Source organism: Pygoscelis adeliae, unplaced genomic scaffold (genome assembly GCF_000699105.1).
Source record: "Pygoscelis adeliae isolate BGI_AS28 unplaced genomic scaffold, ASM69910v1 Scaffold278, whole genome shotgun sequence".
NCBI lineage: Eukaryota > Metazoa > Chordata > Aves > Sphenisciformes > Spheniscidae > Pygoscelis > Pygoscelis adeliae.
In genome coordinates this window covers 889018-912964 of record NW_008825411.1, presented here as the reverse complement: position 1 = coordinate 912964, position 23947 = coordinate 889018, and the positions used below count along the sequence as shown (strand labels likewise).

The 23947-nt window shown below is 42.2% G+C and overlaps 1 protein-coding gene across 1 annotated transcript in view; it reads left to right on the top strand.

Moving 5' to 3' along the window:
• Positions 1–23947, top strand: part of CNTN4 (contactin 4) — a 129010-nt gene that overhangs the window by 26267 nt on the left and 78796 nt on the right. The window contains exon 4 of the mRNA XM_009330624.1: positions 18425–18628. Within this exon, the coding sequence (XP_009328899.1) occupies positions 18425–18628 (204 nt within the window). The remainder of the gene's footprint in view (positions 1–18424; positions 18629–23947) is intronic.

The following is a 23947-nucleotide window of genomic DNA, read 5'->3' as shown; positions in this document are numbered from 1 at the left end:
CTCGTGGTGGTTCGTGTAAGCAGTGAGAAGCAAATTGTGGTACATTTGTTCAGGTGATTTAGGGGGAAGTTTTGGTCTGGGTGTATGTACTGATGATACAAAAAACATTCCAGAAAGGTGGTGGCGTTATTTCCAGTTTGGGTTCAGTCTGTGGGAAAGAGCATGTTACAGTGACCAGGAGGTAAGTGCTTTTCTGGTGCCCAGAAAGGCAGAAAACTGAAGGGTAATTATTTCCCTCAATAATTTGGGTGAGAGGTGACTTCCTGCATGACCACTGTCTATGGCCTGCTCTATTCCAGCTAGAAAATGATCTTAATTGTAGCCAAATCCACAATTAGTCTAAACTGATACTATTACAGTTTTGTAACTAAGCTGGGCTGGAGTTACGCCGGTTGTTGTTTTCTGATTTGAATAGAAAGTATTTAATGGAAAGTCAAAATAGGTCCAGTTAATTGAGACTGAGACCCTTGTTCTGCAGGAATTAATCTTCTCTGTGGCAATATTTTCTTCTACTTTTCCTTCCTCCTTTTCCTTCCTCCTAAGGTTAGAAATAAGGATGAGTTTTAAAAGCCATAACTGCAAAGTTAATGCTTTTCAGTTGCACGCATCGTGTTTCTGTTAGCCAACTGCATGTCTCTCAGTGTAATCGAAGCTATTTGGTCTCTAGCAGTCACTGCACAATTACCACAGCTATCTCCTGTCCCAGCTCTGGGCGGATGGAGGGTCATAAGAGAATATCAGATATCACTGGGAAGTAGCTGCATGTCAGAAAACCGCCGTGTTTCATGGGCAGCTTCCATCCCCAGGGTCTAAGGCAGTGTTTGCAAAGCAAAGCTGTAGAGATGAGTTCCTTCCAATACCCCAATATGCCACCGCTGGGATATAACACTGCAAGTATTTAACGTTGTAGTGTAACAGTAAAAAACATTCAGGTTAGAAGTGAAAAATAATACATCTCATTGAAAGTGTGAATGGCGTTAAGATAGAGAAAATGCAATTACTTATTTTGGAGTTTGATTAGGACAGCAAACCTAACTTCATCCTTGCTAAAAGTGTCTGGGGACATTAACGACAAACGCTGAAGCGTAGGGCTGTCTGGGGGGGAATATACTTTTATATTTATTTTTTTTTACTTTAGTTTCTGATCTGCATTGAAAATGAAATCTTAAAAAAATAAAAAATAAAAAAGCAAAACTATTCAATATGAGAATAGCTGTTGCTTTGATGATGAGTGTATTCACTAGAATAGTAGAAGCCTGGAAAAAAAACATCCTGGCCAGTTCCTGAGCACAGAGCTTACGATATCCTTTTGGGTGCCAGAGACACAGGCTTGAGAATTTTTGCCTGATGGGGAAGACTTCCCAAGTGTCTGAGGAGGGCTCAGTGCCAGTGTCTCCTCCATTTTGAGGTGCCTCAAGTGGCAAGGCTTAAGCCCCCCTTAACTGAAGAGATTTGATAAAAGAAAAATAGTAAATTAGAAGGGAATTATTTCCTGTCCGCTGTTGTGTCATTGGTCATCTTGGTCTTAAAAGTTGTGGATTTTACAAAAAAAAGTCAGTCTGCATCTAGACCTTTACCCTTTCAACTGTAGTTCACTCTAATACTTTGCTACTTGGAACCATCCATATTTAAAGAGTTGGCAGCTAAAAGTGAAATTATGTTAGCCTACGTACATTAGTTGTTGAGGGTTTCTTTTTTTTTCTTCTTAATGATGCCAAGTAAAGAGCTTCCTACAGTTCAAATGTTGCAAGAAATTCATCCTGAAAATGAGTCTAAATGATTAACAAGTATTTTCAGCATCATAAAATGGGCTGCATACAGCTTGCACAGAACAATTTGGGCATCACCATGTATTTTTAGTTTATGAGAGTTGGAAATGCAGCATATGAATCAACGCTCCTCACCCCCCCATCCCCCCCAATCCCCCAAGATGAAAATGAAATGTGTATTTCTTGCAGCGTGGTTTCAGCAGGGAGTCACTATTTTGTCAGGTCAGTGCATCCTGGTGTTACATTTTGTTAAGCAGCATAATGATGTGATTGCCTCCTGTGATGAAGTGCTTGCTGAGCGCTGGAAATTTGGAAAATAAATGTTCATCTGGAGCTCAGGAAGTCGCTGGACTGAAAACCAAAATAAATGCAAATCAAACATTTGCTTCTGTTGTATTTTCTGCTCTTGGAGCAGTGGATGCCTGAGCCCCCAGTATACCTGACCCCCAAACGCCAGCCCTGCCATATTTATGGCTCCTCGTCTGTTAGAAGTTTTCAGTTTTTTCTTTTTTTTTTTCCCCCCCCTTCCCCATTTGTTCACTTACATGCACTAAATCAGTGTAAGAACTAGTTGAAACCTACCTGGGTTGTTAGCATTTTTCTGATATAATTACCCTGCGCATGAAGGGTTTTCCCTCATTATTTCCACTGCTTTTTTAATCAAACGCCTAACAATGGACACGTGTCGACCATTCTACCTGTGAAGCTCTACGGAAAAAATAATGTAAGAGTAAACATTGCTATGGGAACATGGCATTTGGGGCTCATGTAACAGCACAATGAGCAGCTGTGGGTATTTAAGTGGACAAGAGTTAACAGTCAAAAATCCTAAAAGTATGTAGGTAGCTAAAATTCGGCTTTGGTTTTGTTGCAAGAAACACACGAGGGTCCCCATTGCAGCCGTTGGCTGCTACCACGGCCTTAGCTGGGCAGTCCCCAGTAATTGAATCACAGTAACGGGTTTGGAAATGGGAGGAACATCAAAAAGTTTTCATGACTTTTTTGATGAGACTAGTTAAGGTATCTCAGCATGTCTTAGGATGAGCTCTATAATTTGGATGCCATAAAAACAATGCTATCTTGCTTTACATTTTCAAAGCCCTGCTAGATCAGTACCATCTGCTGTCACTCTTCAGAGGAGCTGCAGGAGTAATCGACTGGGGGGGGGTTGCTAGCCAAAATGAAAAGAAAATGCCAAAACAACCTTTGGTTTGTCCGAAGTTTTTCGTTCCATTGTATTTTTAAGCCTTTCTGTTACATTTAGATATGTTTAGAAACTGAAGCATTTCAAAAATAGAGTGTTCAATTGAAGCTGTTGGTGAAAATGTTTTCCTTTTGAGAGAAGCTTTGCAGGGGGAAACAGGTTAGCTTTTAGTGTTCGCGTTTTTTCAGTATTGTTAATCAAATTTGGCAAGATACATTTATTTGGCAAGATAAAGTTAGTCAAAAAAACAAAACAAAAAAAACTCCCCAAAAAAATGAAGCAAGCACTCACTTGTGTTTCTCAGGGCTCTGAATATAAGTTGCGTTCCATAGGGGATATGGCTGGGAAGTATTTGGAGGTCGCTGTCCTTTTAACTTTATCTCCAAATTTTAAGACCAAAATATTCCTTTGTGCCAAATAGTTCTTTTAATTTAAGTTTGTGGGAACTGAGTCATTTAGCTGCCTCTTCTACTAGATCTATTTGATAGTCAAGGCGCAGGGTTAGTTACTATTTCAGCAGCTACAGTTTTCAAATACCTTCTAACATCCCTGGCATTTCATTTTGAGTCCAGAGATCAAAAAAATACAATCCTAGAAAAGTATGCACGTTTCACTTGATGGCTTGGTAGCACACCCATAAGCATGCAGAACAAACAAGACTGTAAATCCTTCCTGCTCCCTTCTTCGGGAAGGTAAATGAACTTGTCTTAGGATTTCCGTCGTTCCCCTCCCCCTAATTTTCTCTTGGTTCATCTTTAGAAAGATCTATATACACGATGTTCTCATGACATTTGCCTTCCTGCCCTCGTGGGAAAACCCTATAGAGTTAGAGATTGAGATTTCCATGTGCTGTGAGAAATGGTGAATGTACACAGGGAACTGGTGAAAATGATCTCTCAGTTACTTGATTATTTAAATTTCATGTTCCCTTTGCATTCCCTATAGGTATGTCTTATTCTGAGATCTCTCTGTCCGTAGGTCATACCACTTCTCATCACATCTGTAGCGTATTTATTCTCACTCCTCCTAATTTATCTCAGTACTGTGGAAGAAATAAATCAGCTGATAGCTTTTTTAGATAGCGAAGTGCTTAGATATGCGGATGGAAACCTGTTGACGTGTCTCCTCCTGCCCACTTGCTTAGGACCACTAACGATGTTCCTGGTGACCCAGGAACTGAACCTTCCCAAAACGATTTCTAGTCCTGAACCTCAATTCCCCGGACACCTTGTCCCTCTGCTCCTTGCTGCAGTCAGGCAACCTTCCTGAGCGTCTGGGAACCACGTCTCTTTGACTGAACAAAGGCAAGAGTTAAAGGAGAGTAAGTTTTCTGTATCTCTGCAGTGCCCGTGTTCTCAATGCGCTTGAAAAGTCCATCTTCCTAAAGAGGAGGGGATTCATTAAAGCTCAGTTGTTCAAATACCTCTTTCCCATCTGATGCCATTACTCCTGTTGGAAACACAGCCGTGGAGTCTGTGTCTGTGAGCTGAAATGTTGACAGAGTATTACTCTCACATCTTTTCACATAATGGATGTGTTCAGGTTTTCTCGTTCTCTCCTGCCTTTTTTTTTCCCAGTAGCTAGGAGAACTTTTAGTTCTGTTGCACAGCTTAATCAAGTAGAACTAACTAAATTTTAGCATTTGACAGAAGAGATGGCAATTCCGATTTCATCTCAATCTCAGGCTTTCATGCTGTATGGTAGGTAGTGAAGTGTAGACACCAGACATGTTTTCAGAAAGCACTTTACTGATTACAGTGGTGCTAAGATCACTTCTGTGCTCTGCAGAAAAATGATTAGTGCATGCTTACTCATCTGGTCATTTTTTCTCTCCTTTTATTGTTGGTTGTTTTTTTTTGGAAGCGATGATGGGCACTTCATGGGCCGGCAACAGTGAAAATGTTTTGGCTGTAAGTATGGCTGATGGCCTCTATTACGTGATGAATGGTTTGAGGGGTTTGTCTCGAAAATAATCTATCGCACAAATCACATCGTATTCTCTCGTGCTTATACAGCCCCCGCTGCATAGTACAAGGAGGAAGGGGAGAAAAACTGGGAAAGCTAATCAGAACAGTGCAGAAGGAAAAAGGCAATTATCGGGCATTTTCATACCTTCAGAGGATCAACGTATGGGGCTTTCAGCCCCCGAGCAGCGCTGCTCGGCAGGGAGTGCTTTGGAACAGAGTTTTCTTCAATTGCTGTCAAGTATTTGTGCCCTTTTACTCCCCGTCCTTTAGTGCCAACCTTACAGTTGTTTCTCTCTCTTCTTTGAAAATTGTCACACTGCCTTTTCATTTGTCACCTGTGAAGAATAAATACATTATTAATAAATGTTTAGAGTCGTAACAATGGGAACAAACATTTGTAATACTCTCCTTTGGTGCCCTTACAGTCAACATTAAGCAAAGTTTATGTTAAAACTTTGGAAAACAGTCAACCTCGAAAGAAGTAATGGAAAGGGAAGAAATTACTCTAGAAATAGCACATAGCCAAAGAGGCCAAGGACGTTTCCACCTAACGTCTACCTAAAACCAGGGGATTATTTCATTCTGTCCAGGCAGCATCAGCCTGTTCTGCCTATTCTGCAACATTTATGCCACTGCATGAATGCAGTTCAGAATGGCTTTGGGCAAGAGCCTTGAAGCACGTGTTCCCCTAAGTGTTAGATCAGCTTCTCAGTACCAGATCTTTTTCTTGTGGCGCATTCCCATTAATATGAAATCTTTAGAGGAATGGAAAGTTGGATCCTACAAGTTTTGTTACTTTTCCGTATTAGTTCGGATGAGAATGCTTCTCCTGCCGTATTTCTTATATAGCAGCTGGCCTGGAACATTTTATGTCCCCACCCCTCTTTGCTACAGTAACCTTAATATTCAGCCTTTATTTTCCTGCAGTTTCTTCCAGTGTGGTATGCCCAGAGCTTTTTAAAAATGTGCTGCTTGTACAACCCATATGCCCAGGACTGGGCAGTTGCCTCTCGCCAGGCAGATTGCCGAAGTGCTGAACTACCCCTGCCTTCTCCTTATTGAGGCATTAATAGTTTCTCCTCTTTCTCTCCTATCTTAGTGTCTTTGTAAGCCTTTGCTGCTTGGTCAGATTTGGTTCCAATTAGTGAGAAGCTAATTTAGAGAGGAGTATCTCACAGATGGGTGGGCAACGTGGTTGTAAAAGTTCCATTTCTCTAGGAAACCAAGCAAAAAATCTGCTAAGCTGGCTGCAAGTTGGTTCAACTATTTGTCAAAATGCTTCGAGGTCACTGAGCAGCCTTTCATGGATCGCTCCAAAGGTTGGAGCAAAAATATGAGCAGGTAAGCTGCCCTTTGGAGCTGGAAAAGAAAAAGAAGAAAGAGTCAGAGAAGTATTTTGCATTAGCACTAGTCAGTGATGCTTTCAGCATGTTTGAATGTGGCAATGGCAGTGGGGTCGGTGTTGGCAAACATACCTGCAGCACCAGGAGGTGTTGCAGACCTCTCTGTGTCACGGGGCAGGAGTTAAACCGTGTTGTGCGTGATCAGTTCTGCTTGCAGGATGCGGGGAATGGCAGAGGGAAGGCTTGGTTTCTGAATAAACTAGAAAATGCCGCATTAGGGTGGTGTTCCCCATGAGCTGGGGCTCAGCAGCTCACAGGTGCCTTTCCTGGAATAGGAAAAAATGAAATTCAAACAGTGTTTGTCTAGGCATTGCTCATTGGAGGAGGATGCAGTGTGCGTATTGGAGATGTGTGGGAGATGGGGAAGACCACAAGGGGAGCAAACAGTGTAGCATCAAAATTATCTGAATCTATTATCAGTTTCTCCTCTTAATAATGACTGCCACTCACACGTCCCCATACAGTAGTCAAATTCCCATGTCCAAAGAAGTGTCAACATTTTAAAAGTGGTTTCCAGAGCATAAGCTGTTGAGCTCGAAAAGCCTCCAAGTGACTTATCTCAGGCCAAGAACCAGAAAATGACTTGCCCAAACCTGCCAATTCCTAGCGCCTTGCAGCGTAACTCCGAGGCGAGGTCCTCCGCTCACAACAAGTGGAGTGACGCTTCTGAAACCTGCAGCCAAATCTAAGCAACCTGGCAGCATTTCTTCTTGACAGCCCAAAATTCACTCAAGGTTGTCTCTTTCCCTAGCCGTGTTAGGGAGAGTGGGTGAGTCAGACATGGGGCTTCGTCGCTGGCTCTGGGAGCTGCAGGAGAGCGTAATTCTTCTGCGTCTGGTTCCACGTGTTGAAGATTATTACAGTTCAGCAAAAATGGGTTTCATTAAACTTAAAATCAGGCATATGAAACTAATTTAAACAAGAAGTGATTGAGAGTTGTAACTTCCACTTAAAGTGCATCTCTCATCATTTATTTTTTATACTATGTCACAGTCACTGTTTAAATTATTAAAAGCAAGAAGTAAAAAGCTTCTCAGGAGATAGAAATGGATTAGATTAAAATTAATCTGGCATAATCCTTTCTCTAAAACTGCTGATTCAGTTTGTGCACAAGTTTATCAATGTATTTGAGGATAAAGGATGAGGATAAATTCTTCCCTAATTTGGGAATGCTTCAGCTTGATATTTCTGACAGCACAGAGAACACGCAGTGCTGTTTTAATTGAGAAATTTATGAAATGACAAATATTTCCAATAACACAAATGCCAAGCTCATTTTAGATTGACACTAATTTAAGCACCAGAGTTGATGTATGTGATCTGCCTCATTTCAGCAGGGATGGGTTTTGTGAGCAGGAGTTGCAAAATAAGGTCGCAGTTGAGAACAGACTTTGGCACAGGCATTCAGACCCAAATTTTCAACTGGCATATGTCACTTATCACCTTCAGTGTCGGCACCGCTGCAAGCTTCTACCAACCACCTACCACTATACGTTCGTGCCCCAGCTGGGCTGTCACGGACAGGCAGTGAGGTAGGACATCTGGGGTTTGTAACGCACGCTGCCCTCGCGAAGAACTAGAAGGGAAGAGGCTCAACTCTCCAGTAAAGACCTTGGAAATACTGAAATAATAAGGAACAGGACATAAATGGATTTTTTATTGATCAGTGACAGCTCGTGACATCTTTAAAAAGAAATAATCTGTGAGCTAGTCATGTGGTTTATTCCCCTCTTCAGTTGCAGTCGCGACTAAATGAAGATTGAAATGGTATTGAAAGGGGGTAGAGCTGGCAGGGGCTGGCTAAAGATGAGTGAAACCTGTTGTCTGACAGAATTCAGTCAATAGACATTTATCGAAAGTTGTAACATCTATAAAGTAAATTAGAGATCTGAGTCTAGCTCCCAGGCTCTGCTAACTGTGTTGCAACCACCCTTGCCCTCCAAACCCAGCCTTAGCTGGCCCCTTCGGACAAAGCTCTCAGAGGTGGCCAGGGAGGCTGATCTACTTTCAGCTCCTTCGAGATGGTCATAGCAGAAAGTGTGTTGTTGACACAAACACAGCATTGATAATATCTCCACTGTCGCAATCAAATTTGGGTTTCCAGATCCCTGAATGCATATACTGCTTCGTGTGTGTCAATAGTCCTGGCTGCGTGAGCACTGCTTCCTATGGGGGTGATATTTTGTTGCTGGAAAATAATGGAGGTATTGGTTTTGGCATTTTCTGTTACCTGATATATATGTCTAAATGTGCAACCATGATGTTGTTTTCAGCTGGTATATATCAAAACACTGTTTATCTATCAAGTATGTGAACAGAATGTTTTTTTCTTGTGTAGTACAGGCAAGTGCCACGGCATCACGTAGCAGTGCCTGCCTGTGCAGAGATCTCCGCTAAAGGACATACCACCGGCACTGCTTAGCCAGATATTTCAACCTTGGAGTTGATCATAATATTAATTCACTGCAGTAAGAAAATTCTCCACAACCAATTTTCTTTTTTTAAAGGTTTTGATCTAATCTCTTATAGCTACAGTAAGAGGCTGATCAAAGGTAGTGAAAGCTGGTATTAAAGGATTAGCTAGGTCACATTGAAATATGTTTTAAAACAAGCCCAGGGACCTTTAGCTTTACTGAAACAAGTGCACAAAAAAAAAGATTTTTAGGCTAACTCTCTCTGGCTTTAAACAGAAAACAAATTGATGAATTAAATCTGTGAGTCATTCCTTCAGGTGATGTGTGTAGCACTTTACGTAGAACAAGCCTGGAAAATATAAGCAACGATTGAATCTCACAGAGCAAAAATACAGTGCAGAATTAAAAATCAGTGTAAGCATCATTTATGCACATGCCCAGCTTACAGCATGTTTATTGTCATTTGATGTTTGCCCGTAAGTAATTAGCAGCTTCAGTCCAGCCCCGTTAATCTTTTTTCTGGCTGATCTCTCCTCTCTCTCCTTTCCATTTGCTACTGACAGTATCTGCCATGGAGGCACTTTATCTCTGGCTGTCAGGTGAAGACGAGTGTTTCTTCGGAGGGGTGTTGATGCCACTCTGTGGACCATATCAAGCTATTATTCTTTTCTTTTTTACTGGAATTTCCTTATTGAAATCAGCTTACAAACAGAGAGAGCATCGTACAGATCTATACATTGCTCAGTGGGAAAAGCTGTGAAATCATCTAGGCTTGAATTGGTGTCACAGGAGACCAAGCGTGCGTCTCCTGGCTTCCAGAAGTATGGTGTTGCGTGATTGGTAGGGGTAAAGGTGGTAGCAAATATATAGCTATTTACCCACTTGTGAGTGCTTTCTGCATTGTTGCTCTTTTTTAAGGTTGGCTTGGTGTAGTTACATGGCACGATACATTGCATGCTTGGTAAGATTTTTCCATGCTCTTTATTTCACCATGGATCAGCTGCCACGACTACCCATGGGAACTCCTTTATGCCAGGGGTGGTGGTGGTTCATTCCAGGATTGCCCATCTGATAATTTCCCATTCCTTAAAAGAAATAAGCTTCCAATTAATAATTTTCTTCTCCAGTGGACCAGTATCTCTCTCGGTGGGCCCAGCAACCCAACTTTTCGAGTGTCCGGAGCGTCATCTTTGGTTGGTGCAGTTCAAGGTTCCATCTCCATTGGGAAAGGCTCATGTCTGGGGGAACTGTCCCTTTCTACAGAGTCCAAGAGCAGCTGGGTCACTACTGGCTTGAGCCTGACTCCAAAATTTTAAATTTAAACCAGAGGTGCATGAAACGAGTGGCATCAAATCTAACCCTGGGCAAGGTTCACCAGTTTCAGTAAATACTGAACCTGGTTCCCCAAAGGTGCCCTTTTGACAAATACAGGTGGGGTTGGATTGTGGGGTTTCTTTTCAGGCAAGTCCAGGCTGAGCTTTAAATTTCTGTAAGATAGTTTATGAAGTTTGTCAGACAAAAAAACATACAGTTTCTTCCAAAACCTGCCAGCCTACATGCTAGATCGGTGGGGGTGCAGGAGGGTGTCTGCTGCCCATCAGATGTTTTTTGCAATAGGTTTGTGTATTTAACTGTAGTAAATACAACAGCACGGGACCCTCCGTCTCATAACATTTTCCATTCAGTCATGGATAAAAGGCTGCTGTTGATTTTTCTCCCTGAGGAAACTTCAAGTTAAAATTTCATCAAAATCCCCAACAGCATGGTGCAGTAGTCATTAATGTTCCCAGTGCCACAGCAGCTGGTGTAGCCAGCCATCGACTGGGGCTGGAAGCTGTTTGCGAGAGATAAGCCAGGTCAATTGTGTACAGCCATCAAATATTTAACTGTTTTAGAGATACAGAAAAATGGAGATGCAGCAGATACAGGTGATTATTGATTAGGCTTCAGGTAATGAAGACCTCTCACCTTTTTAATTACCCATATGTGAAGCTCTACATACTGGACGAGCGTGGAGTCGAGGGGCTGGGAAGCAACCACAGCCCTGCACACATTGCAAATTGCTGTGAGGATGAGTCTGACACAGAACTTGGCTGATTTGTACGTTTTCCTCATTCTTACAGACTTCTGACTCATTAATGTACATGCCCTGTACACATGTATCCAGCTTTTCTGTTACCATAAACCAGCACTAATAAACGCATGGGCACAGTTAGGTTTACAAGAATAATTATCCCCCCCCCTCCCCGAGTAGAAAAGGGCCACTTGCCGTTACCGTGAGGAGATGCCAGCAATGCAGCCTGTGGTACAGTCCCATTTCTCCGCTGGTGTGTGTTGCACCCTGTTAGACCATATTGGAAGTTGTCCACTGTCATCATCGGAGGTTTGTAAGAAAAAGTTTGAAAAAAACCTCAGAGATGTCATAGTTATCATGCCTCAGGCTGGAGAGATGACCTCTCAAAGTCTGTTCATTGCTTTCCGTGATTTCATATCTTCATGATGATTCCCATCGTCACCATATTGCCACTGACAACAGTGACTAGTGGCACTTTCATACCGTTCTAAGTTAAATTCTGCAAACCACTATTAGGAAAGATGAAGGGCACATCCTTTTTCCTGTCCTATCTGGCAAGGACAGCACATTTCTTGGTGTGCAAATGGTTGACTGGCTGGCTACCGAGTAACTGCTTCGTCAGGTTTAGCATAGATGAGGGTTCATCCAAAAATGTATTATTAACTTTAGATTAATTAATCTTGTTTATTATTCATTATTCTTTTTATTAAAACCTGCATTTGAGGCACAGAAGCTGTGGTGTGACGTAGCTGGGTGGCCCTGTGTGATGGAGAGGGCAGAGCACCGAGTCAAGGGGAGAATTACTGAGTGATGTTTGCATCCAGGTTGATTCCTTTAAATTATTCGGCAATTATTTAAGGAGAGAAGATAAAAAAATCAATCCAAAGTGCTAGCAGGGTAATGAAACGGTCTGTAGGCCCACAAAAAAATGTGTACAGTGCATAATTCATGTAGCTTTACTATTAAAATAAAACTGTAAAATAGAAAAATGGTCAAAAACTCCAGAAACTGCAGTGCAGTTGCCAGCAGACGACTGGTGTGGGTGGAGAGGAGCCTCGGGGGGTTGGGTAGGGCCACATACGTGGCATATTGTGCCAGGGATTCATCTTTCGCTGATAATCCTCTTTCCTCTCCCGCAGTGCACTCTCAGACAGCCTGTTGTGGTGCATTGAGCCTCCTTTCCAGCTCGTGTTACGTTATTCATGAGGCTACGGATGTTGATTGCTTAATCAAATTGCAGTGAAATTTGAAATTATGAATATCCCCTACAAGCAGTCAGCAAAATTTAGTAAGCAAGATGAGAATACAGAATGAATTCACAGGACACTCACCAGATAATCAGTTACGCTTTATCATTGCCCAAATTTACCGTAACCATCAAAACATCCTGTTAGTACCACCTTAAAGAAATTTGAACACCAAGGAATGCAAGCAATCAGAGCAAAAAAGGAGAAGTCTACAAATTATTCACCAAAAATCAGTCTTTTATGAAGTTTATACAACATTGCTATTGACAGAGACATGACCCACTCAAGCACGTCACAGGGTGCAGAGAGGGGTACGAAGGTGGCATTAACGGGGCCTTAACTGTGTATGCCAGGCTTTGTACCACAGTCATGTTCTGCCGGGGTAAAAGTCTTGCACCAGGCTTCATCACAGGCGACTGAAGCTACAGATGGCCAGGTTCTTCCCTCACTCCATTCAGGGCAACGTTATCCTATTTCTGTATAAGTGAAAATTATGTCTCGGCCAGACTTGGATATGACGTTGCGATGTGAATGGCTTTTTTGAACTGGAGGGGGGGAATATGGAGTATGGTTGGGGTTTTGTTTGGCAAAATGTTGTTACGGTATCTGACTACATCAAATAAATAGCAGATGTGAACATTTGGCACTTTCTATCCTGGAGTGCAGCAACTGCTGGAAGGTGAAGAAGGGCTGGGCTCATGCATCCATCAGCTTCTCTAATGGAAACCCGGATTGCGGCCGGCACAGACGGTAACACGCACAGAGCCAAGAAGCACGTGTCTGTCCTATGTCCTGTAAAAGCATAATGCTACATCCAGTTCCTTGCTGCCACCAGTTGCCCTGCAGTAGCTGAGGGCTGAAGGGAATAGCTTCTCTCCAGGAAGAACTTCCCATGACTTTGCTATTGCTGTCGGCTGTATCTGGAAGGGCCCCATCTATGACAGGGAAAGCAGAGGTACGGAGTAAAATAGACAGCAAAACTTCAGCACTTCCCGTACTTAAGAATAAACTGCATTTGAAAAAATAAAAAAGCAATCAATTCTATGGAACTGCTTTGATCAAGGAAAGTCCAAACCTAACTCACGGAGCTGTATTCACCGTATCTGGATTTAAATTGTCATCGTTTATAACATACCAGGATGAGCCTCACCTTTCATTTCAAAATGTCTTAAAATTATGTACTGCATTTCCAAAATGCTGTGCTACTGCAATTGTAGTTTGGGTTGTTTGAGACTGTTATGAAGGGAGGATTTTCTTCGTTTCCTTAATTTCATATTTGTTTCTTGCCATGTGTAATGAAGCCAGATTTTTGTGCATCAAGATTTACAGGAAATGCTGCAAATCTTTTGTTTCATACTGAAAAACAGTTCCCGCCTGTCCAACTTGAGAGTGACATAGTAGGTGATAATATAGAAATTATAGGAATCATTAAAGATTGGATTAATCTCTGTAACTTTTAGTAAAGCCTATAAAAAAATAATAGTGTATTGTACCACACTGCTCTTATTAAAAATGATAAATGATCCCCATTTTTTGGCTAATACTAATTTCCAAATTTAATTCTTCTATTCAGTTTTATGGTTACCATAATCTTGATGTTTTAATAGCTTTTCCTATAATAGCTACAGAGACCTTTTTAAGTGGCAGCCCTGATTTTATGGAAGAGACTTTTTAAAAAAAAAAAAAAGAGTTTCTTGTACTAAAAGGCAAAGACAAGGCAAAGACAAAATAGTATGCATGTGATAAGACAGAAGACCAGAGAACATTATTTTGGCAAACCATATGGTCTAATTGTAATAATTACTCATGGCAGAATTTCTGTTCAGCTTTCAGTAACCTTTTTTCACCACTTGCTGTCATTTAGAGAGATTTTAAAACCTACAGTGTCTTTAGCTTCGTTTCTTGTCTTGAGCAGAGAGTATTCTGGGGGCAGCACAGGAGAGACTCACGCTTTAATAGAGCTTATCATCGAATGCTTTAGACAAATGACGAGATCTGAATGTGATCGGGAAAAGCAGACCCAGGAGGGCTGCGTGCTTTGCCGAGCAAAAACATAAAAACCCACCCAGACAAAAACCATGCAGGAAGGCAAAGTGATGCAACTTGTACCGCTTTGTGTCTCTCATTTTCCCCGGGGTGAGTGAAGGTGCTGGACTCTGCAGCAGCACCCCGGCGGGCTCAGCTTCTCCAGAAAGGCAGCTGCCCTCCACCCCTGCGGTGCGGCACAGGGCTGCCATGTTTCTCTGCTGGTGCCCTCGCAAGCGGCTCAGAACATTTCTTGGGGGAGACGGGGGAAAGAGTTTGTCTGCACCCTGGTAATAAAATTGAAAAGGCGTATCTTAAACATCCAAAATCTATATATTCAGGTGGCTTGAATAATTTATTTCCTTTTTAATTGCTAAAGTTGATGGCAACTGCTGGCTGCTCTAAATTTTGTTAAACCATGATATTTAGCCATGCAATAGTGGCAGAGGCCTTGGGTTCTATTTTTAAATATTCATTGATATTTGTATGTGATATGGGGTGTGTGTTTGTGGTTAGTACACTTGGTCCCAAAACACAGAGATAGCCTGAGCATCAGGGTTCACTGTAGTGCATGGGGGGAACAACTGGTCTGAGATAGCCTCTGAAAGGGTTAAAAGGAGTGAAGAAAAAGGCTTCTGGCTTCTGTTTTGGTATTGCTGCTATGCACATCTAAGTAAAACAACTTTGCAGACTTGAGTAAAAGGCTGTCAGTGGAGCTTTGAATCAAGACTGTTCCTGTCTGATGTTGCACAGATGGATGTTTGAGGCATATAGCCTGCCTGCCACATACTGCCTATCATGTTCTCCTGCCGATCATTAGCCCAGAGACATAAATATTAATGGTGAGTGTACTGTGGTATCCCTATGCGATTGAGCTTCTCCTGAAAGCGTCTGCTGCAGTGGCAGGGGAGGGAGCATGGAGAAGAGGTTAATGGTCTGCTGGCGTGCAGTGGGCTTTCCTGCCATGTGTCTGATCTGGGAATGACTCGCAGCTCTGCGTGTTTGGGCCCATCACTTCCACCATCTATCTCACCTAAAGTCAAATCAAGCTTCTGCTAACATGCCTCTGTGCTCCCCACCTTTACCTCCACTGCTCTTCACAAGCCCGAATTTTCCATAGGCTCCTTTGCAACAGGTGAGTGATGTTAACTAATTTAGGACACTCTTCCCTGTCTCTGTTGTCTTTGCTCTGGACCAGTAGAACAAATACCTAGCAACTTGGGACCCTGTGCACAGAAACCTGCATTCTTTTGGCAAAAAGAAATCCACTTTCCTTCTTCTAGCATGTGCCTGTGGTGGTAGTGTGGGTATTCCAAGTGCATGTAACCCGTCAGCATGGATTTGTGTAGATAAAATACATTCTTTATGTAGTCGGTAGAGCAAGAAAAGATTTGGGGTTGAATGTCTTCCATCTGGTGATGGCCTGAGCCAGGGTGTATAGAGACCATCTGTACCAAAAATGTACAAGTAAATTCTCCATCCTCCCATCCTTGCTGCTAATCATTACAGAAGTGAAGATTTGCCACCCAAAAATCCTCATCTCATTCTGATCTGTCACGGAAATCCAGGCCGTCAGGGCAATGACGAAAAGTACAGTATCAAAGTACAAGATGGGTCTTTGCAGTAGATGACCGAGTGCTCTGCTGCTGGTGGAGTTTCTGCTTGTCTTTAAAAACAGCAAATATGGGTCAGAAATCTTCTGATAATATTCTGTGTTTGAGAATGTACTTGAATGTGCTTTAAAGGGGAAATTAAAAGCATTGTAAATTAGGCAAAATTACATGAAAGGGGCCCCAAATTAGAAAGGAGAAGTTTGTAATAAATTCCTCGAGGATGTAGAGTCTAATGTGTAATTAGAGAACCACGAATTGCCTGTTACTGCTCGTTCTTTGTACTGGAAGACTCTGGGTCTGTAACTTCGTTAAATGTTTCAATCACACACAGTCACCAGGAGCCATCTCAGGCTGTATTTTAAGTGTCTGTTTACACAGTTGTTACAAATTGCCAATGGGATGTGAACTGTCTATCACTTCCAGAGCAATTAGTATGTGAAACCTTATCAAAAGAAATCCGTCAAGTTTGGAAAGCCATAAATATTGCACTAGGATCTCTAAGGAAATGAAAGCGAGTTTGATACAGTATTTATTTACATGTTGCTACACAAGCAAATGCACTTATAGATGCTCTAGTCTGCATTATTCCCTGTACTCTATATTCCATCAGTCCCATGTTATTTGAGAGAGAGAGAGAGAATTATCCAGTTGTTTTAAATATTACATAGCAATAAAGGACCGCTCCTAATAGCTAAGGCTGTGTAATTCAGGCAGTTGTATTTTTCTGGACAATGATTTGTTGTAATGAAAGGAAGACAGAGCTGTAACATCAGATCTTCATTATGTTCCTCAGTTTTATATAGCCAAATTAATAGAGTTTGAAGATGGCTTTTGGAGAGATTTTGATGTTTTGCGCTCTAGAAATAGGTCTTCTTTCGTACCCCCTGCACTGGGTTCCTCTGTGTGGAGGAATCCCAGATCATTGCCATTTGGTGCTCTCTTTGATCAGACCTCTTTACTATTGCACAACTTCACATTTGCCTTCTGCTCTCCTGTGACCTGCTTACCCAGGATTTCCAACCTAGCACTCAGCTCAAATGACATGAATATTCAAGACTTCTAACTAAGGCAGAGGCCAGGAAAAGCTACTACAACGATCATGAGATTGGAAAGCCTGTCTTGAAAATGAAGGCAGAAGGGCTCTTGATGGCTCTCACCAGCGAAGAGGCAAGAACTCTTTAAGCTAAAGGCATCATTAGCCCAGAAGCACATAGCTATAGACTAGTAATGAAAATATTTAACCTGGAAATTAGAGGGTTCTTAGCAATTAAAGTCATACCAACAGAAAATCAGGAGACAAAAACCTTGCTGCTTCTAGGGTATATTTATGAATAGGACTACATAACCTCTTGGAGAAGGATAGGGTGGGAAGGGGTTTGTTAATCCAGAAGGACCCTCCCAGTTCTGTGTTTTTCTGAGGAACGTGTGGTCAATTCACCATTCCACAGTCAATGCAAAATGTTGTCGTATTGCAGAGCTTGGGGGGCTTTGGTGGAAACCTGCTGTGTGAAAATTCACTCAAATTTAAATGCCTCTGTGCATTCCAGGGCAGTGATGTTTATTTGCCTATTGCTGGATGCTTCTGGAGGAACAAGGTAATTGTTCACCAAGAGTAAATTAAAAAAAAAAAAACTTACCTACTTGCAGAAAATAATAAGCCAGCTGAGAAGTGGTACCTTGTTTGCTCTGAGTAGCCTCTTGACATCAGCATGAGGTTACTTATAATTAGATGCACATGTGTAAATACGATGATTAGATATTCCCACATAAACATAATTATCATATCTTCCTAAAAGTCTAAGCAGACATTTCATAATCCTGTTGTTAAAAATAAATAAATAAAAGCCAACAATCTGCATTCAGCCTCTTATATATGTAAACAGTGGCACATGAGGGCAGAATATATTTTCCAAAGTACCTAATGGTAGTTGAGGTCAATTACAGTTATGACTCATTAGAGTATTAAACTAAGAATATGCTTTTTAGTATAATTAGTGTTCCCTTAGAAAACTACAGCAATCTTGTATTCACTTCAGTTCTTCAAGCATTTGCAGGGTGTTTGGGCATTAGTCTTAGGCAAATATAATAGGGTTATATTGCATTAACCTCACTTACAAACTCTGCAACCACTTGCGGCATCTCTCTCACTTTTTTTTTTTTATTGCTCAAATAACTTGCAAAGATGCCTTATAAAACACAGAGTGCTATCTAATTAGTCACATAGAAGATTATGGCTGCTTAATTTAGTGTTCAGTTTTTTGCTGATTCAGAAATTCCGAAGGAGTAAAATGTACCATGTGTGATAACATGGCTCGGCAGATCCTTCTCCAAACTGTCTTTAAAGGGAAAAAAAAAAAAATAAGAAAGAATAAAAGAAAAGTCATGAGTCAGGCTGAAATGTTCATGACAAAAAGGTGAGATTCTTGTAAAATGCATTATATTCTGGATTGGAAGAACTTGAAGGGGCAGGCTCAGAAGTGTCACAGTTGGAAATTTATATTTGTAGCCATGAAGATGAGAACTTGTAAAATGTTAGCCTTTTTGTCATTTCATGGGCTGTGATATATCCAATTGCCCTAAACAAAGGGGGCAGGGAGAAAATTATTTTCAGGGCTTTAGCTCTGACTTGAGATGGAGCCCAGCATCAGACAGCGCCCCATGGGGATGGGCACTCTGTCACTAACACTGGTGGTACCTTGTGCTTCCAGAGCTCACCTACGCGTGGATCTTCAACGAGTACCCGACCTTCGTCCACCAGGACAATCGCCGCTTTGTTTCACAAGAGACTGGGAATTTGTACATCGCGAAGGTGGAAGCTTCAGACGTGGGCAACTACACGTGTGTGGTGACGAACACGGTGACCAGCAGCAGGGTCCTGGGTCCCCCCACCCCACTCATCCTCAGGAATGATGGTAGGACTTAAAGGAGTGGAACTGGGGGCTGGGGTTGGAGAGGTTGTTTTGTTTACTTCGACTGGCTGTCACCCAGAAATTCAGAAATGGCCTGAAATATTTATGTCGGAGTAAAGGGAGAGATTTTCCCCTTCGCAGAGATTCAGTGAGGCTGGAGACCTCCGCATTAGCCGTGGTTCGAAATCATAGGCAGTGGTGGGGTTTATGACGCTGTGGCCAAGGTTGCTCTTCCCACCACTGGAACAACTCTCAGTATCGGGCAATAATTATAAAAGAAAAACCTGGTGACACTTGGCCAAAGACAGGAAATAAAATAGATTTTAGAGTTTGGATATACTACAGTTTTGCTCATTTTATGCAGCCCAAAAGTGAACAAAAGCACTTTGTTGTTTTGGTAGCTGTTAGCTCAGGCTGTATTTCCCAGCAGAATTAGTGCTATTTTTAGTAGTCTGTGGAATAATACAAAAAAGCGAGAAAAAAACAGAAGAGGATTTCTAAATTTATATAGACAATTGATTTGTATTGTCGTCATTTTTGAGTAGATAAGAAAAATAAATTTGCATGTTAATTTGCAAGTAAATTAATTAAAATTTGTCTTTTAAAGGATGACAGTTAGGACATTTGTTCCAGAAATAGAAAAGCATTGTTAGAAACTTCTTCTAGAAAAAGATCCATTGTCACCTATTGGTATTTGGCAAAAATTCCTCGCTTGTAAAATAGGAGCTCGTTGCTGCCAGTCTCCTGCTCGTAGCTGTCCCCTTCACATTAACACGGTTCCTGCGGACGGGGAGTTGGGAGACATTGTCAGTGATGAGAAAGCACCACAGTTAGGCTGGGAGGGGTGAAGACGGCTGCTTTTCCAGGTCTGTGCCAGATCTGCTCTCCGTTACAGGGGAGGCTGCATTTCTATAAACACAGTGGCAGTAAAGCTGTCCCTCTGAGTCCAAAGTCATCTAATGTATGAAAGATAAGGAGGAATATTTAAATTTGTCTTATACTAACATTTTCAGTGTTGAAGAAGAAATATTTTTAAGTATTGCATTAACAGGATTTCTTTGCAACCCTTACCTGACTGAAAGTGCTTCCATTTATCACAATCAAGCTCCATGTCTGCTTCTGTTCTGAGATGGGGCTGATGCTGGGATGATTGCTAGGCAGCCTAATTGTAAAGTGCCTCACCAAGGGCTTTACCCCAGCGCATCGCTCCTCCGCGCACTCCGCTTTATTTACAGGGACCGATTGCCTTCCTGAGGTAATTCGCAGGAATGTTCTCCGATTCCTTTGAAGTGCAGTCTGCTGTTTATTAAAGATATGAAACTTTAATTGAACCTCTGAGGGGCTGGGGAATACATTTCTGAGTTAAACAGGAAAGGTGCTGTAGTATCTGTCGACCCAAAGATGGCTGCACTCGAAAGTCAAATATGGGCTAAATGTGTATTTTAAAATAGGATTGCACTGGTATTACAGGCAAGCTTCATTTTAAAAATCAGCAGGTCTCAATTTTTCATTCCACATAGAGTAACCCTATAAAATCCAAATATAACACACTCTCACACTCGAAAAGAGAAATTATATATGTTGCTTCAGAAGCGTGAACAACAGAAGTGAGTAAAATGCAAGTCACGTTGTCTTTCCACTGGCAAAGTTGTCTTATCTTTTGTATTCATATCTGACATGTCCAGTATATCTTAATATATATGACGTTATTTTCCTTACAACACTTTATCATTAAATTACTTGGCTTGGAGGGTAGCTCATCAACAATTAATGTTTCAGTTCCGTTTAATTTCAATTAATGAGTTAAGTGGAAAAAAATACCTCTCCCGATTGATTTACATGTACTGAGCTGCTCCTCTGATTGCCGCCCGGGCAGGCAGCAAGGTACCGTGGCTGCGGGGGCCCTTGTGCAGCTCAGAAGAAGAGGTGGGGGGGTCCCCCGTCCCCCTGGCAGCTCCCGAGTTACAGAGGGGTTGATATAGCTCTGAGGCCCCTCAGCCCTGGGCTGGAGGGCTGGCGTCCCAGCCGGGATAGTGCAACTTCCTCCAATGCATCCTTCATAAAATTGTCTGTTGCTAAAAGTTTCTGCCTGGTTGGCTTCATGCTGATATACTTTTTGTGAATTCCAAAAAAATCCAGGTACTTTACAACAATCCCCTTGTGAAATTTCTGTTTTTCTCAAAAATCAAAGTTATTTTTAAACTGAAAAACATTTTTGCTGCCATGCAGAATTAATTATGGGTCCCTGTATTTTATACATAGCCCCATTACTTTGGAAGAGACAAATGGTGGAATAAGATACTATCCAAAAGGAATACTGGTCACATAGAACTAAGAATAGCGCCTATATCTGTTTTTTTAATTATTTCACACTGAGTTGAAAAGAGAAAGAGAAGATTCTTTCCTTTTGTGCTGATGATAATCTCTCACTCAAAAACTTTAAAAATTCCCAATTCTGGAGCTGTAGGAAGAAAACAGAGTTCGGGTGCTCACGGTTTGGCTGACCCTATGCTGTTCGACATCAAGAATTTAAATTGTGTTAACAGATACGTGTATGAATTACGTGGTGGGTATTCTTACTGTGGCCAATGTTCAAACTGCTCATTGAACTAATGAACAGTCCTCGTTTCCCTGGAGCGGCTCACAGCTGCAGATCTGGGTGTGCAGGACAGCACGCGCTGGGCTGAAATCTTGCCCATGAGAACCCCGAGGTTTCTTTTCACATTTCTTCTACAATTTATGGCAGTAATTTTTCTAGACTCAGTTGTGAATCATTTCAGCTTTTTACGTCAAATACCTGCCGTCTTTGTCGTGGTTATTTTACTTGAATGTAATCATCCTGGAAAAACAGCTTTTCAGCATGGTTTTTTTCAAGCGCTGCTTGCTTTACAGTGCCAGACTGTTGAGCTACAGCTCCAGATACGGGTGTAGGGGATGAAATCAGATCCTGTAGGCTGATTACTTTCCCCACCTGTGCCTTTTGTGCTTCTCTTTTGCTTGTTTTCACCTGCAAGGCTCCGGAGTTATAGATCTCCTGATGACGTTTGCAGCGGCTTTTTGTAACCAGCAGTACATGCTCTTGTTGACAGAACTCGGGTTCCTTCCCTGTCGCTGTGCTGTGGAAGCAGAAGGTGCCTCTTATCCTATTAGTTATCCTCAGACAGCTTTTCCTTCTTGGAGAGATAAATGTCACAGAGGGTTACGGGATGGTGGTGGGAACAGACCGTGCCAAGGCAGCTGTCGCGGTCAGTGTGAGCTCAAACTCTCTGCTTCTATGGACAGAGGTTATCTGATGATGATAAATACAGTGTGCAAAGTACAGTGTGTGCTGGGAAAAGGATGTTTTTCCTCTGACCCTCTTAATTCTCTCCCACAAATGCATGCAATCACCCCCTATTTAAATATCTTCATGTATCTGTATGTATTTGTGGCCGTGAGGATGCTTGCAATGCAGGTGGATAAAAGATTTAAAGACAATATTATGTAAGTGCAGCAGTGCCCGAAACTGCACATTTACGGGTTTGGGACCTGTCCTCCTGAAATGTGCACCCATATTTCCAGGACAGGTCTTCGGGAATGACAAGCAGCTCCCCTTTTCACATCATGTAAGTGCTGGTGTATAAAAGGAAAAAATAAAAGATGATATGGTTTTCTAGATTTCCCAAGGTATCGAGGTTGGGTTTCGGCTTGCGTTCTGCAGGGACAGGAGTCAGTCCCGACACTACCAGCTGGTACCTCCCATCGCAGAGAAAGGGCTCTCTGGACTATTTGCATGTTGGGAAATAAAATAGCTAAATGTATATGGCACCGAAGGCTGAGAATGATCCTAAAGCCTGAAGTAAGGTGTCCACTAGGATTGTAGCACTTACTGCAGCTCAGACAGAAACAGGATTTAAATTTGAATGGCTCTTTCCCAAACAAGCTGTCTGGCAGTTCGCCACGGGATATGGACTGGAAGAGAGGGAGGAAAGGGAACAAACCTGCCGCACTATCTCCTCCATTTAATAAACTGGTGTCTGTCGTCTGTCCGCCCCTGGCTGCCCTGTCCCCATCGAGGCCACAGTCTCTGCACCGTGTCCCCTGGAAGGGCAGCGGGTACCCAGGGATGCCGTCCCCACCACGACTGCAGCACCTTTGGAACCCTCCGGGCAATCCCAACCCTGCGGCAAACACCAGCCAAAGCCTGTTAGGAACACCCAGGTGTTGAGAGCCACCGCTCTTGGAGTACTTTACTACTTCTCTTTAAAATGCAGTTCAGATTTTTTACATTTGAATTAAAACAGTAATAGTAGGAAAGAACTGAAATAGTCCTGGAATAAAATTACCATCAGCGGCAGCTGTATGGGCCAATTAAACTTTAACATTTCACAGGTGGTGTCAGGAAATGCATATCATCTCCTCAGACAAATTAGCTTGCTTCTGAATTCCTGGGACTTTCATCCAAACCCACGTTTTTTAGCCTTGAAATTGGAAGAAAAATACGAAAGCCTCTGAAATACAAACACGTAGAGCATCTGATGTGCCATGACACTGGAAGCATTCTCCAAGCTACAAAACCCAGTGTCTATTTTAGTCTTTTATTTTCTCTCCTGTCCCTTCCACCTGCACGGCTAAGTCAGATGTTAAATCACCCAGGAACAGCAGGAAAAATAAGGACTGTCTGCATGGAAATGGTCTTGGATTTGGAATGGAGATATCTCAACTGCACTGATGTTTCTCCTATAAAGCGGAGACGGCAGGACTCGCAGCATACCCTATATATATATATGTAGGTAGGTTATAATTGCAGTGGGAGCCTTGTGATTTTTCCAGATACGAGTTCTGATTTTTAAGTGGTTAGAGTTTGCAGTAACGCTGGTAAAACAGCTGCCCTCGCAGTTGTAAGAGGCAGCAGCGGTTGCCAGAGCTGCAGGGCCATGGTTAATGGTGGCTGGAGCCGATGTCCTACAGCACCAGGGTAGCCTTCCCATCCCAGTCTGGGGTTTTGTCACCCCTGGGATTAGAGCTCCCAAGTCCCAGCCCAAGGCAAAGAAACGGGAACAATAAAAGGAATGAGTGAAGAGAAGGCAAAAAAAGTCATTTCTCCTCCCACCCATTCCTGTCTCCTGCTCTGTCAGGTGAATAACGTATTAATAATACATTCTGCCTTAATTTCCTAAATAGCCCGTTAGTGTCACATGATACTTTACAACCTGCTTTGCCTAAGGGGACCGAGTTCCTGCTTCAGGAGCGGAGGAGGCGCAGAAGAAGGAACCATTCTCGTGGATTTTGATTGTTGAGGGCTGGTTTGTAGCTCGCCAGTCAGCAGACAGGCAGCTCCTC